At 55.5% G+C, this 14,466-nt stretch overlaps 1 protein-coding gene across 1 annotated transcript; it reads right to left on the reverse strand.

Annotated features, from left to right (window-relative positions):
- Nucleotides 1–12,097: 12,097 nt before the first annotated feature.
- Nucleotides 12,098–12,781, reverse strand: LOC109861747. Its single transcript, XM_020441539.1, has one exon. The coding sequence runs from the start codon at nt 12,779–12,781 to the stop codon at nt 12,098–12,100; it is 684 nt and encodes a 227-aa protein (XP_020297128.1).
- Nucleotides 12,782–14,466: the final 1,685 nt, after the last annotated feature.

The raw sequence follows: 14,466 nt of genomic DNA on the forward strand, positions 1-14,466 counted from the left end.
AAGATTAATCCTTATTTCTTTTGTTTCAGGTCCCGACGCTGTCTCGTATGGATCAACGATCTTCCCGCAGGACTTCCAGGACTTCAACTTGGACTCAGGATTCACCGATGGGAACACGGATGCTTCAGGTATGTATTAACTCAATAACACTCAGTTTTAATATTATGAATGTATATATATATATTTCTCCTTTCAGGTAACAATATTTTACACCACTATCGCTCGTTACGCAATTATTCAACGCTCGTTTCTTACTAATTATTTATATTCCACAATGTTTACTCGGAATACCTTTCAATCGAGTTTTTCACGCTTTTTATTGCTCGCGTTACGCTGCGTCATCCGCACGTCGCGAGCGCCTGAATCTCACTAACTCCTCCAGTGGCGTGATCTCGCCTCGCGCCTGCGCTCTCTCCACTCTGTGTTCCTAACGTTGATCCTTAAGGAAAGAATCTTATGTCTTTGTGTTGTGTGGGTAATATCTGTGTATATGTGTGAGTGTGAGCTCTTATGCACGGGGTTCGTGTAAAACCTAACTATTAAAGATTGCAAATGTGTGCGTGTGAACCGGTGTGAATGTGTTGTATGGATGGCGTGTGACTGGATTCTTAAGGATGTATATTTGTAAACCTGTATGTATGCGTGTATATGAGCATGTGTGTCTAATTGTGTGTCTTAAGCGACACAAATGTGTATGTACGATCTTTGTATTGTTGTGTATGTAGTGTGATATGTTTCAATCTTTAAGAACTGTGTGTATCTGTATTTGAATTTATGTGAGTGTTAGCGCGAATGTATGTGTGTGTGAAAGCCTATGCTTGATATGTGTGCGTGTGGTGTCTGCGCTACCCCTTATAAATGTAGTTTGTGTATCAGTGATGATTGTAATTGTAGTGCTTAAGGTCTGTTACTGTGTGTGTATGTTTTACTCACGTGTGCGGTTTGGATGGGCTGTGTATTTGTTTTTATCCTGTATGTGTAAGTAAGTGTGGTACCTATTGTTTAAACACTTGTTTTCCTTTGTTACTATGTGTTACTTATTGTGTGTGTATGTTTGAGTGGGGGGAATCACCTTAGTCTACTTTTAACTCTTAACATAATTACAAAACTTAATCTAAACGATAACGCCAATAAAACGCTCCACTGAGCTCTAGACCTACTGGCCTTTAAGTTACTAATAAAACTTTTCCTTAAAATTAACCTTGGTTTCAACAAAACTAAAATTTAACGTTGACATAAAATAAACACTTGGTTGGCCTTAACGCTCACTGGCCTTGATAAATAAAACAATATTCGTCCTTAAAATCAACTTTTAACTTTTGAGCCTCTATAACACACTTGAGTCCTTTAAATATATTGAATAACTTAACTGTCCTATTACACAAAACAACGTCTATGTTTACACCTGCATCATTGTTTTTTTGTTATTAATGCCGTCCTCCGCGGCCTCCCCCAGGATCTCTGCCAGCTCAACTTCCATCGCTAGCTCTTCCTGTAACTTCGTTGTTCGGGGTTCCTCTCGTTGATCGGTTGTTCCTACTTCCCCTGGTTGATGTTCCTCCTGTGGTTTTGGCGTCTGAGAATTCTCCGGTCGAGGTTCCTCCTGGGGCCCTGGTGACAAGGTTAGGTTAGTAGTGTCGCAAAGAAGGAAGGCCTGCGGACTCGCCATCCGCGTACCGGCCGATTTGTTTACTCGACGAGGCGGGCAAGCTCCTGGAGCGCATTGTTGCCAACCGCCTCGTCGAGCACCTGTCACGGGAGGGACCCAACCTGGCCGACTGTCAGTACGGATTCCTTGAGGGACGCTCAACGGTGGACGCCGTGTTCCACCTTAAGTCTCTCACGGAGGCGTCGACCAGGCAGGGGAGGAGGGCGTTGGCAGTATCTCTCGATATCTCTAACGCCTTCAATTCCCTCCCCTGGGACAGTATAAGGTGGGTTCTGGAACGTCACAGAGTCCCACCCTATCTGGGTAGACTCTTCGGAGACTACTTCCGTGACAGGGAGATTAGGTATACCGGCCAGTACGGATCACCGCAGCAAAGGAGGATAAACTGCGGGGTTCCACAGAGGTCAGTTCTCGGCCCGCTGCTGTGGAATCTCGGGTACAATGCGGTGATCCAGGCCGCGCTCCTCAGAGGACTATCAGTCATCTGCTACGCAGACGACACCTTGATAGTTGCCTCTGGGGACGATTGGAGCAAAACCAGGCTGCTTGCAGAGGTTGGGACGAATTGCGTCGTTGACCGCATTGAGAAACTGGGCCTTAAAGTGGCCGTCCACAAAACGGAAGCCATGTGGTTTTTCAATCACTCCCGTGGACGGCCACCAGCGCTCGGTCTCTCCGTAGGTGAGGCACGAGTCGAGGTAGGTACAACTGTTAAGTACCTTGGTCTTCACCTCGACCCGAAATAGCGCTTTGACGAGCACTTTGCTCGCCTGGCCCCCCGGGTTTGGAAGATCGCCAACGCCCTGGCGCGTGTGCAGCCACACCTTAAGGGACCGAAGCATAAAGCTCGCCGTCTTTACGCCAACATGGTCTACTTGGTGGCCCTGTATGGGGCACCGTTGTGGGCAGAAGCCGCCGCGAGGGCAGGAGCGCGGAGTTCGCATCGCCCCGCGCCTCCCAACGAGCAGTAGCCCTTCGCGTGATATGCAGCTTCCGTACGGTGGCGAGAGAGACGGCGGCCGTACTGGCGGGGATGCTTCCCCTTGCCCTCCTCGCTGGCATGTACTCGACGAGATACTCTCGCCGGGTCAAACTCCAGCGGAAGGGACTTGCAGAGGATGCTCTGCAAGAGGCTTTTGCCAGGTCGGAGCGCCAAGCCCGGCGACAATTGCTCCATGATTGGGAGCAGCTCCTGAGCGAGCCAGACGTGGACGCTCAGGAAGTCGTTCGGGTCGTCCGACCCCACTTACGAGTGTGATTGGACAACGGGGTCGGACGCCTCACCTACTGCGTGACGCAGGTGTTTATCGAGCATGGCTGCTTCGGTGAGTACCTGTGTCGCATTGGACGCGAGTCAACGACGCAATGTCACGCGTGCGGGGCGGCCAGCGACTTGGTGGAGCACATCGTGGAAGAGTGTCCACGGTGGGCTCCGGAGCGCCGAGAGCTGGTCGCCAAAATAGGAGATGACCTCTCCCTGGAGGGCCTGTTACGGGCGTTGGCCTCCAGGGAGAGAGACGAGTGGGAAGCGGTTATCTCCTTCTGCTCCTCGGTGATGGAGCAGAAGGAGGCAGACGAACGAAAAAGGGAGAGGCTACCTCTCCCTCTGGGGAGACCCGAAAGACGTGCGCGAGCGGGTGGCGGGACCCCCGCTTCTCGCGTACGTCCTAGGGGTCGTGGCATGCCCCTCACTTGACAATGAGTCTCTCCTTTCTCTCTATGAGGAAAATCGGGGAGACTTAATTGTATATTGCGGGACGGTGAGCGGTGAGAGGAGCTGGGCCTCTCGATAGCCCACCGATCCCGGGGCAGCGTCTAGGACGCGTGAACGAGCGGGCGGCGGCTGATATTCCCGTGGTGGTACCGTCCATCACGGTAGTGAGGTTTGTTTTATGTAGTAGCCGCTGCGGGGCCATGACGAGTCGAGGTTGGGGGCCTCGGCTCGTCCTGCACACGGCCCGAGAGACGGGTTGTCACCACGGTGTGTGTCCCGTGGTGACATCAAGTTAAAGGTTGGAGCGACCAACGCTTGAGGAGGAGACATGAACGAGAACTAGTTCTCAATCATTCTCCTCCTTACAGAAGCTAACAGCTCCAGGAGGGGTCCCGCGCGCATCTTTACAATGGCATCCCGGGTCCCCTCCTAGTAAGAGCGAGGAAGACACACCGTGGGAGTTTTAGCGGGTACACCTCTTCCACTTACGGGTGAGAGAGGGATTCACGCATAACCCTGGCCCTCCCCCATGGTCAGGGTATCCATAAAGGATTTTTCCCACAAAAAAAAAGGTTAGTAGTGTTGACGCTGCTGGTTTGAGTCTCGATATACTTTTCTTTTTTTTTTCAAATGTTAGAATATAATTTAAATGTAAGTATTACGTTTCTTATTTATTTATTGCATGTTATAACAGTGCATTTTTTGCATAAAAAATCCGTAATTTAAAAAATACCCTAAAAATAATTAGATTGTTACTAATTTGTGTTCTGTTTGTAAAAAACGGATAAATAATAATATGCAACATGTAAAAATATATGCAACATGTTTTATTTATTAGAACTAGATGGGACCATACATAATGCAGAATGATATTTGTCATAAAAACAAGGAAAACAATAATTTTCACGTTATTGTGCACATTGTATAAACGCTGCATTTTTACATTCACATGGTTTCTTTAAAATGTCTATAGAAAAACATACTTTGTTGACAATCATAAATGTCTCTCTCTTGTTTGTTAATTTGGAAGTAAACCACGCATATTGTAACATATTTCAAAAACTCGGAGCGGGCAATTGATGATGTATGATTGAATGAATTTTTATGCAATCTTCACGAGATGTAATTTCACGGTTTTGTTCTATTAAAGTCGAACAATGTTGCAAACGCTTTATAAAATTTTTGGCTTGTCTATAAAAATAAACGTCACACGGTTGACATAAAGGTGTGCACTTTGGAGGAACAACTTTAATAGTACATGTTCCTGCATTGTCATTATCAAGAAAAATTTCGTTATATACTGCATTTATTAGTTTAACCAGACCACAAATCTATTATTAAAAAAAAAGTTTTTTTTTACATATGGTAATAATATTTCTTTTAAATATTGTGTATACAGATTTGTTGTAATTTTTCCGGACTTTGAGAATGTTACTGCAACATATGTATATATAGTAGAAAACATAATAGTACGCAACATGTAAAACTGTTGCGTACTATTATGTTTTCTACTATTATTTATCCGTTTTTTCCAAACAGAACACAAATTAGTAACAATCTAATTATTTTTATGGTATTTTTTAAATCACGGATTTTTTATGCAAAAAATGCACTTTTATAACATGCAATAAATAAATAAGGAACGTAATACTTCCATTTAAATTATATTGTAACATTTGAGAAAAAAAGAAAAGTATATCGAGACTCGAACAGCAGCGTTGACACTTTTTTTTTTTTTTTTTTTTACATGGTGGAAATCCGTTACGGATACCCTGGCCCTTGGGGGAACTTGGGGCAGGGTTATGTGGGACTCTTCTCTCCGGCCCTCGGGTCGGAGAGAGTATACCCACTAAAACCACCATGGTGTGCCTTCACGCTCGTCTAAGGGAAGGCCCGGTACCCCTTTGTTAGGACTTAGCCGGAACCCACCCTCGAGCATACTTCTCGTAGGAGGAGGACTTAAATCCTCCTCCTCTTTGTATCTTCAACTAACTTAGCGGCGCTGTAGGACACACACCACCGCGCCGCTTCTTCTCAGACGGGAGTCATGTGCAGGACAAGTCCGAGCCCCCACTCGGACTTGTCACGACTTCCTCGCAACAGGGATACTCTTCCCCGGGCGACGAGTTCACCCGGGGAGGCTGTTGCGCGCATTCTCGTCTCCAAGATTGTCCCGCCGAGGCGACGGGCTAACGAGGGAGCCGGCTCCCTCAACGGCCGCCGTTCCGGCCCCCCTCCCTGCCAAGCAGGGAGGGATCTATCGTCAACTGGGGGCTCCAAGACCCCGAGGACGACCGCGTGAGGCGGGGGCCCTGCACCCCGCCCGCACCCGCCCTCGAGGCCCCGCTGCTGGGAGAGGGGCTCTCTCCCTCTCCCGTTCCGCGGCCTCCTGCTCCAGTACTTCGAAACAGAAGGAAACCACGGCGCCCCATCTGTCCTCGTCCCCGGAGGCGAGTGCTTGTAGCAAACTCTCCAGGGAGATGTCCGGACCGATTTTGGCGACCAGTGCTTGGCGCTCTCTGGACCACCACGGGCACTCCTCCACCGTGTGGTCCGCCGAGTCACTGGCCGCCCCGCACTCGTGACACTGCGTCGTCGGCTCCTTCTTTATCCAATACAGGTACTCAACGAAGCAACCGTACCCGGTGAGCACCTGCGTCACGCGATAGGTGAGGCGTCCGACCCCTCTTTCCAGCCACACTCTAAGGTGGGGCCGGACGACCCAGACAACTATCTGGGCTTGAGCACGTGCCTTTCCCAGGAGCTCCTCCCAACGGTGGAGAAGTTGTTGCCGGGCCTGACGCTCCGACTCGGCGAGGGTCTCCCTAAGGGCGTCTCCTTCAACGCCCTCCCGCAGCAACTCGGCTCGGCGATCGTACCAAGCCGAGTATAGTTTCGCGAAGAGGGCTAAGGGAGGTATCCCCGCCAACAGTCCTGCCGTTTTCGTAGGTACCGTGCGGAAGCCGCGGATTACACGGAGGGCGATTCTCCTTTGGGCTGCGCGGAGCAATGCGAACTTGTTCCGCGCGCCCGCCCCCGCCGCGACCTCCGCCCACAGCAGTGACCCGTAAAAAGCCACTGCATGAACCACATTCGTAAAGAGACGGCGGAAGCGTTGACACTACTTTTTTTTTTTTTTTTTTTTTACTTGGGGGAAATCCTCATGGACACCCTCACCCTGGGGGCAGGGTGAGGGTAGTGCCGGACTCCTACCGGATAAAACTCCCAAGATGGCCTACCGAAATGTTAACGGGACGCCGCGGTACCTCCTTGTTGGAACAATCCGGCGACGTCCCGCATTCAGGGCTTTCGCCCACCAACTCTGTGGAGTTTCCTCCTCCTTGCGGTGGAGAGAGGGCCCATAACCCTTCTCCCACCGCCTGATGGGGCACGTGCAATGACGACATGAGTACCCCCCTCATGCCGTCTGTGACCCGGCGTCAAACCCCGAAGGGGGACGCCACCCCGCAAAGCTCCAAGCCGCCCGGTCAAGACCGGACGACTGGAATACCCCCGCTGGTTAACGCCTTATAAGGCGTCTCCCCTACGGCCCCCCTACTTTTTCTTCGAAGAGAGAGGCCCGGGCCTACTCTTCTTTGTCACTGGAGGAGTTCCCTCTAGGAGGGCGGCAAGCGCCTTGCGCGCTGCTTCGCTCTTACCCTCTCCGAAGGGTTTACTTCCCTCTGACACCGCCTTACTCGCACTTCGCCCCCGCCTCCAGGCCCCAGAACAGGGGGACCAAAGGCAGGGGGAGAGGCCGGTCGCTTTTCCGACCGCTTCTCAACACTTGTTGCTGGACCCGCCACCGCCCCCGGTGACGGGGGTGCCTCCAGCTCAACCTCCATTGCGGCGTCGGCCGAATTCTCCTGCGAGGGACTGGCTTGGGTTGCCACATCCCCCACGGAGGGACCAGACGGCGCACCTACATCTTCGCTGCTTCGCGGAGCAGCGGCAGGAGCGGGAACTCCCTTTTCAGGGAAGTACTTCCCGCCCCTGCCCCTTTGGGTGGTGCACGAAGCACCACCCAACCGGTGTCTCGCCGGACGCCCCAAGTCCGAACAGAGCGGACATTGGGGCTCCGGCGCCGCGCATCTGCTGGCCACATAGCCGGTCTGACCGCAGCGATAACACTTATCGCTGCGGTCCGCCTCTCCGCCGCACAACCTCTGGACGTGCCCCAACTGGTGGCACTTGTGACAGCGGAGGTGGCGGGCGGGAAGGAGGTCGACCCGGGCCGACTCCCACCCCACCCTTATCCTCTTCGTGGTGCCCAGTCGCCTAACAACGGCAACTGGGCACTGAACTCAGACCGCGCACGCTCCCGAAGGGGTGGCTCGTATTTGGCCGACCTTAAGGTCGACCACGCGACATCCCCCGGCCGACGCCACGGCCGTGGCCAACTCCTCGGGGGTTACCGTGTGGTCAAACCCACAAATGCGGACCTCTCCGCACTTCGCGAACCGACCGATACGGACCCCCTTCGCTGCGGCAAACGGCCACATCCCTGCGGCCAAGGCATCAGCCTTGGCCTCCCTCTCTGGACCGGAGATCTCCAGAAAGAGACCCCCAGTGACAGTCCGCCGGAGACGAACATGCTCGATGCCAAAACTCTCCAAGGAGAGATTGGCCCGGCATGCCTCCACCACCTCCGTCAAGAGGCCAATCTCCCCTGGCGACGTCAGCGTAACCGCTGCCGTCGTCGGGACTCGAAGGCGAGGACGCCTCACCTTCACCTTCTTCTTCCCTTTTGAGGGAGGAGGAGGGCGAGCACTCACTCCTTCCCCCAGGGCAACTTGCCCTGCTCTCGCACCAGAAACTGGGGCTTTAGAGGAAGAGCGCGCTGCGGCTTTGGCTGGTGTCTTGGCCGCCCGCTTGCTCTTCCTACCTACAACCTCCGACCACGTCTCCTTGCTACTGCTCGGAGACGGATCGGAAAGTTGCCTCCCTGCAGTGGAAGAAGAGCGGGATCCCCCGGCCTTAGCCGGAGGTGGTGCCACCCCTCTCCCCTTGCCGCTCTTTGAGGGAGCGGACTTAGCGGCCTTCACTCCCTCGCAGCGACTCTGAAGCCTCTCCGGCAGGAGGGCCTCCAGTTTTCGGTCGATGAGAGCCTCGATCTTCTTAAGAAGATCGCCCTTACCGACCTCACCTTGTCTTTTAGCGGGACCCGGGGGCGGTGGCGGAGGCATGCGGACTTTAGCCCGCAATGCCTCCACCTCCCCCTGCAGTCTCGTCACCTCGGCCCTCAGCTCCTCGTTCTCGGAATAAGCCCGAGACGGAGCCGGGGCGATGAAGGTGTTTGGGTCTGCCCTCATTCTTTCATCCAGGAACTCCAAGATAAACCTGGAGTTCCTGGTTGCTTCGCGAAAGGCCTTAACGGCAGTGCCCTTAAGGTTTTTGGAGGTGGTGGCCACTTTGTCCACCGCCTCCAACTCCGCCCGAACCCGGCCAGCGATGCTCCTTGCGTCAAGCAACGCCAGCTCGTCCTCCAGATTAGGAGATATGTCTCGCAGGTACATCCTCCTTAACCTCCGGATGGACTCCGTGTCCGAGGGACGACCGGACGTCTCCGAGCTAGTGTCCGTTTCGCCAGCAGGCGGCCACCCGGTCTCCGCCTGTTGGCGCTTTCTCTCTGCGTGCCGGACAGCACGCAGCTTTTCCCTCGCCTTCCCAAGGCCCACAAAGAAACCATGGGTCGGCGGGCGTCCACGCCTTTCCGCATATGCCTCCGCCTCTTTGCCCTCCAAGGAGGGCGCCGAGAAAAGAGGCACATCATCCTCGTCCTCCCTACCAGGCAGGGGAGTTCCCACCAACGACTCCATAGAGTCGGACGAGGGATCTCTCGTCCTACCCCTCAACCAATGTCCTGGTATAGCCAGGGCACCGGTCCACGCAGGCGCTGTTTCCCCCGATGGGCCTGCGGTGCACCCATCGGGTAGCCCTGCGTCTGATGACGACGGGAGAGGGGCAGGGACCATACCCCCTTCTCGCCGGGCTTTGGGTGTCCGATTACCCTGGGCCGGTAAGTCTTTACTGTTTTCTTGGCTCGTCATCATGAAAAAATCAAGAGATGCGGTTTTATTTCAAACCTATAACCTGTCCTAGACCGGTTGCCTTCACAACGGCTAACGAGCTTGGTCTGCCCGTGGCGCACTCTTTGTCTGGCAGGTCCAAAAAGTCCTGTCCGGCATGGGTGAGTCTGCCAAAAGCCAACTAAGTAACTCCCGCCGGCATAGCACTTCCCTTCACTCCTGCACGCAAGCCCCTCCGCCCCGACAAGGTGGTGCGCCCCCAAAGGAGAGCGTTGACACTACTTTTTTTTTGTGGAAGAAATCATTTATGGATACCCTGACCCTGAGGGAGAACCAGGGTTATGCGGGAATCCCTCTCTCCACCCGCAAATGGAGAAGGTGTACCCGCTAAAACTCCCACGGTGTGTCTTCCTCGCTCTTTGTAGAAGAGGACCCGGGATGCTATTGTAAGGATGCGCGCGAGTCCCCTCCTGGAGGTGTTAGCTTCTGTAAGGAGGAAAATGATTGAGAACAGGTTCTCGTTCATGTCTCCTCCTCAAGCGTTGATCGCTTCAACCTTTAACTTGATGTCACCACGGGACACACACCGTGATGACACCCCGTCTCTCGGGCCGTGTGCAGGACGAGCCGAGGCCCCCACCTCGACTCGTCACGGCCCGGCGGTGGCTGCTACATAAACAAATAAAATCACATAACCGTGGTGGACGGTACCACCACGGGAATATCAGCCGCCGCCCGCTCGTTCACGCGTCCTAGACGCTGCCCCGGGATCGGTGGGCTAACAAGAAGCCCGGCTCCTCTCAACGCCCACCGTCCCGCAATGTACAATTAAATCTCCCTTATTTTCCTCACAGAGAGAAAGGGGAGACTCATTGTCAAGTGGAAGGCATGCCACGACTCCTAGGCCGTACGCGGGAAGCAGGGGCCCCGCCACCCGCTCGCGCACGTCTTCGGGATCTTTCCAGAGGGAGAGGTAACCTCTCCCTCTCTCGTTCGGCTGCCTCCTTCTGCTCCATCACCGCGGAGCAGAAGGAGACAACCGCTTTCCACTCGTCTCTCTCCCTGGAGGCCAACGCCCGTAACAGGCCCTCCAGGGAGAAGTTGTCTCCTATTTTGGCGACCAGCTCTCGGCGCTCCGGAGCCCACCGTGGACACTCTTCCACGGTGTGCTCCACCAAGTTGCTGGCCGCCCCGCACGCGTGACATTGCGTTGTTGACTCGCGTCCAATGCGACACAGGTACTCACCGAAGCAGCCATGCCCGGTAAGCACCTGCGTCACACGGTAGGTGAGGCGTCCGATCCCGTTGTCCAACCACACTCGTAAGTGGGGTCGGACGACCCGGACGACTTCCTGAGCGTCCACGTCTGGCTCGCTCAGGAGCTGCTCCCAACCAAGGAGCAGTTGTCGCCGGGCTTGGCACTCCGACCTGGCGAGGGCCTGTTGCAGAGCATCCCCCGCAAATCACTCCCGCTGGAGTTTGGCCCGGCAAGAATATCTCGCCGAGTACATGCCAGCGAGGAGGGCAAGGGGAAGCATCCCCGCCAGTACGCCTGCCGTCTCTCTCGCCACCGTACGGAAGCCGCATATCACGCAAAGAGCTACTACTCGTTGGGAAGCGCGGAGCGATGCGAACTTACTTCGCGCTCCTGCTTTCGCGGCGGGTTCCGCCCACAACGGTGCTCCATACAGGGCCACCGAGTGGACCACGTTGGCGTAAAGACGGCGAGCTTTATGCTTCGGTCCCCCAAGGTTCGGCTGAACACGCGATAGGGCGTTGGCGACATTCCGAACCCGGGGGGCCAGGCGAGCAAAGTGCTCGTCGAAGCGCCACTTCGGGACGAGGTGAAGACCGAGGTACTTAATAGTCGTACCTACCTTGACCCGTGCCTCACCTACGGAGAGACCGAGCACTGGAGGCCGCCCACGGAAGTGGTTGAAAAACCACATAGCTTCCGTTTTGTCCGCTTAAGCAGCGGCGGACAGGGTACTTGGGTCCAGCTTTCCAAGGACCCACCTTTGGAAGCGGGGGTGTTATTTCTCCCCGTGGCGACCCCGAGGGGGCCCAGGGAGCTCGGAGACCCTCATTGTAATGTAACGATGATCGGAGAGGGTCTCCAGATCGTCCCTGACCTTCCACTCGGACACATGTGCAACGGCGGACGGGGAAGCAAATGTCACGTCGACGATGGATCCCCCGTCGCGCCTCACGCACGTGTGTTGCGTGCCCTCATTGACTGTGGCAAAGCCGCAGGCCGCCATGCATTCTTCGAGGGCCCTTCCACGTACATCGGTCCTGGGGGAGCTTTACGTCACCGACTTGGCGTTAAAGTCCCCCAGGACCAGTAAAGGCGGCGTATCACCCGCTCCAGTCCGTTTAGGAACTCCTCGAATTTGTGGAAGGGCCTCGTGGGGGAAAAGTAACACCCCACGATTGCCAGTTCCCCCCATTGGCATGCGACAAACCCCTCTCCCCTTTCGAGGGGGAAGAAGAAGGTGGACGCATGTCCCCACCGGAAGTGTAAGGCGACCGAGCCGTCCCTTGACTCCAGCCACGACGGATGGTCTGGGACGGAGTAAAGCTCGGCCACCACCGCAATACATCCATCGAGCTCCGCAAGGCTATGCACCAGGAGGTCCTGAGCCTCGCGGGCGTGATTTAGATTGCCCTGAAGGAGTAATGACATTATGTTGTGTCCATTACGTCCTCCTCCAGGGCTCTGCTCTCAGGAGGGGAGGGAGGTGCAATCCCCTCACTGGAGGGCGCTGCAGTTGATGGTACAGCGGCCGGTCTTTCTGCCTGAGGAGTGGTAGACTGGACGCCACTCTGTGTGGTTTTGGGCGCCCGTTTACCCTTGCCGGGAACAGAAGCGCACGCTCTGCCTCGCAGGCGGTGGTTTGCGGTACGCCCAAGATCCGCACATAAGGGGCACTTGGGTGCCGACGTGCACGGTGACACCCTGTGACCCCTGTCGCCGCAGTTGAAGCAGCGGTCCTTTTTGTCTTTTTCCGGCGCGGAAAAAGTGCACACGGCCATCACGTGCCCGCGCCGGAGACACCTGTGGCACTGGAGGGGCCGCCTCTCCAGTATCTCAATGGGTGCACGTACCCAGCCGACCTTGAGCGTCCCGGCCTCGACGACTTTTCGGGCCGCGGTCAGTGGGCACTGCACCCATGCTGTGGACAGCCCACCGGGGGAAGCACGAGGTTGGCCGACTTTAACCTCGGTCGACCGGCAGCTCCCGGCGGACGCCACAGCTTCTTTGACTTCCGCTAGGGAGATCGACTCGTCGAGACCTCGGATACGTAAATCAACGGTCTTCGTTGGTTTCGCGAGTCGTCCCCCCTTCTCGGACACCAAGGGGAGCATCGCGTTGTACAACGCCTCCGCCTTGGTGTCGCTATCCTCACCAGGGACCTCTAGTATTATGGCCCTGGTGAGTGCTCGTCTTGGGCGGAGGCCCTGAATACCGAGGGGCTCGAGGGACACCCTCTCTCGGACATATTTCAGGACCTCCGCCAAAACCCTCCGCTGCCCTTTCCAGGGCTGATAGCACCACCGCCGCGGAGCGGGGTGGCCTTCCCAGCTTCAGCTTGGGAGGGGTGGCCTTGGCGGCACCCACTCCCGGTTTGGTCGGTCCTTTTCTCCCTTTAGTGCCACCGGACTTGGCCGAGGCGGGAATTTGGGGGGCCGTCTTCTGTTTCCCCTTCTTCCGCTCCACCACCTGGGACTAGGTGTCATTTGAGGTGGAAGGAGCGGAAGGTTGAGAGGATAATAGTGGGGGGGGCAAGCAGCGCATGTTTGGGGGCCTGGGATGCGGCCTTGGCCGCCTCCTTATCTCCCGGCCTGGATCCGCCGCCGCCTCTCTTCTTGCTCTTCTTCTTCTTCTTCATCTTCCGCAGACTCGTACTGAGCTCTACGGAAGTTGCTGGGGCAGAGGGCGGAGGTGCAGGCAAGTTTGCTGCACTAGTTGCAGCCAGGCCGCTGCATCCCGCCTTTGCCGTGGCATCTACCTTTGTCCTTCCCTGCGGTTGACCCCGCAGAGGAGGACGGACATACAGGCAATGGACGACTTGCTCATAGAAGATGGACAGTTTTTCGGCCATCTGCCTGTCCGTTTCTTTGCGGTGGGCCTTGAGCAGGGACTCAATATCCCTGAGCTCTACCGGCTTCACCGCAGGGTGCTCCACTTCGTCCCGCTAGATGCAATTATCCGGCGGAAGGACTGTCGCCTCCTTTCTTCTTTCCCTCTCCACGCTCGGGGAGGGGGAGAGATGTCCATCTCCCGCGATGGACTCGAGCCACGGGAGGGCCGCGGCCGGTCCTTCGGTCGCCGTGGTCTGGCTTCCCGCTGCGGAAGTGGAGGTGGAGCGTCTTCCTCGGGAGGTGCGGCGGAGGCCTTAAGCTTGGCAAAACCAATCGCTGTGAGCTCCCGCCGCAGATCCTTTAGCTCGTCATGAAGCGCGTCCACTTCGCGCTTCAGGACGAGATTTTCCTTAGAAACGCTGTCCAGTTTAGCCTAGACAGCGTCTCTGTCGGTTCTTAAGGAGGAGACCGTGCCTCGCAGCTCGGTCACCTTACCGTCCAAGCGGCGGTTCAGCCCCTCCAGCCGCTGAACCTCACCCTCGGTATCCATCCGGCTGGAGAGGACGCGGACGGCTTCCTCCATGTTGACCGCGGCCTCCTTGAGATACTTGATATAAGTACCTTTAAGATTCTTGGAGGTCGCGGCCATGCGTTGACACTACTGACCTAACTTTTTTTTTTACGCAGGGGAGATGCGTTTACGCACACCCTGACTCAGACTAGATGTGGGCCAGGGTAGTGTGGGACTTACCCCACCAGAGCGCATCCCGGTGGGAAATACTCACTAAAACCCCTGCGGTGTCCACCTTCAGCCCATATAGGGCTGCCCCGGTACCGCTTCTAGCACAACCCAGAGGCAGCCCAGCAGGCATGAGGACTTACGCTCCCCTAACCTTTGGGTGGGTGGTACTCTATTGACCACAGTACGATTCGACACCGCTCGATTCGACACAGATTTATTCGACACC

This window comes from Pseudomyrmex gracilis, unplaced genomic scaffold (genome assembly GCF_002006095.1).
Source record: "Pseudomyrmex gracilis isolate BER0280 unplaced genomic scaffold, ASM200609v1 scaffold_990, whole genome shotgun sequence".
Lineage (NCBI taxonomy): Eukaryota > Metazoa > Arthropoda > Insecta > Hymenoptera > Formicidae > Pseudomyrmex > Pseudomyrmex gracilis.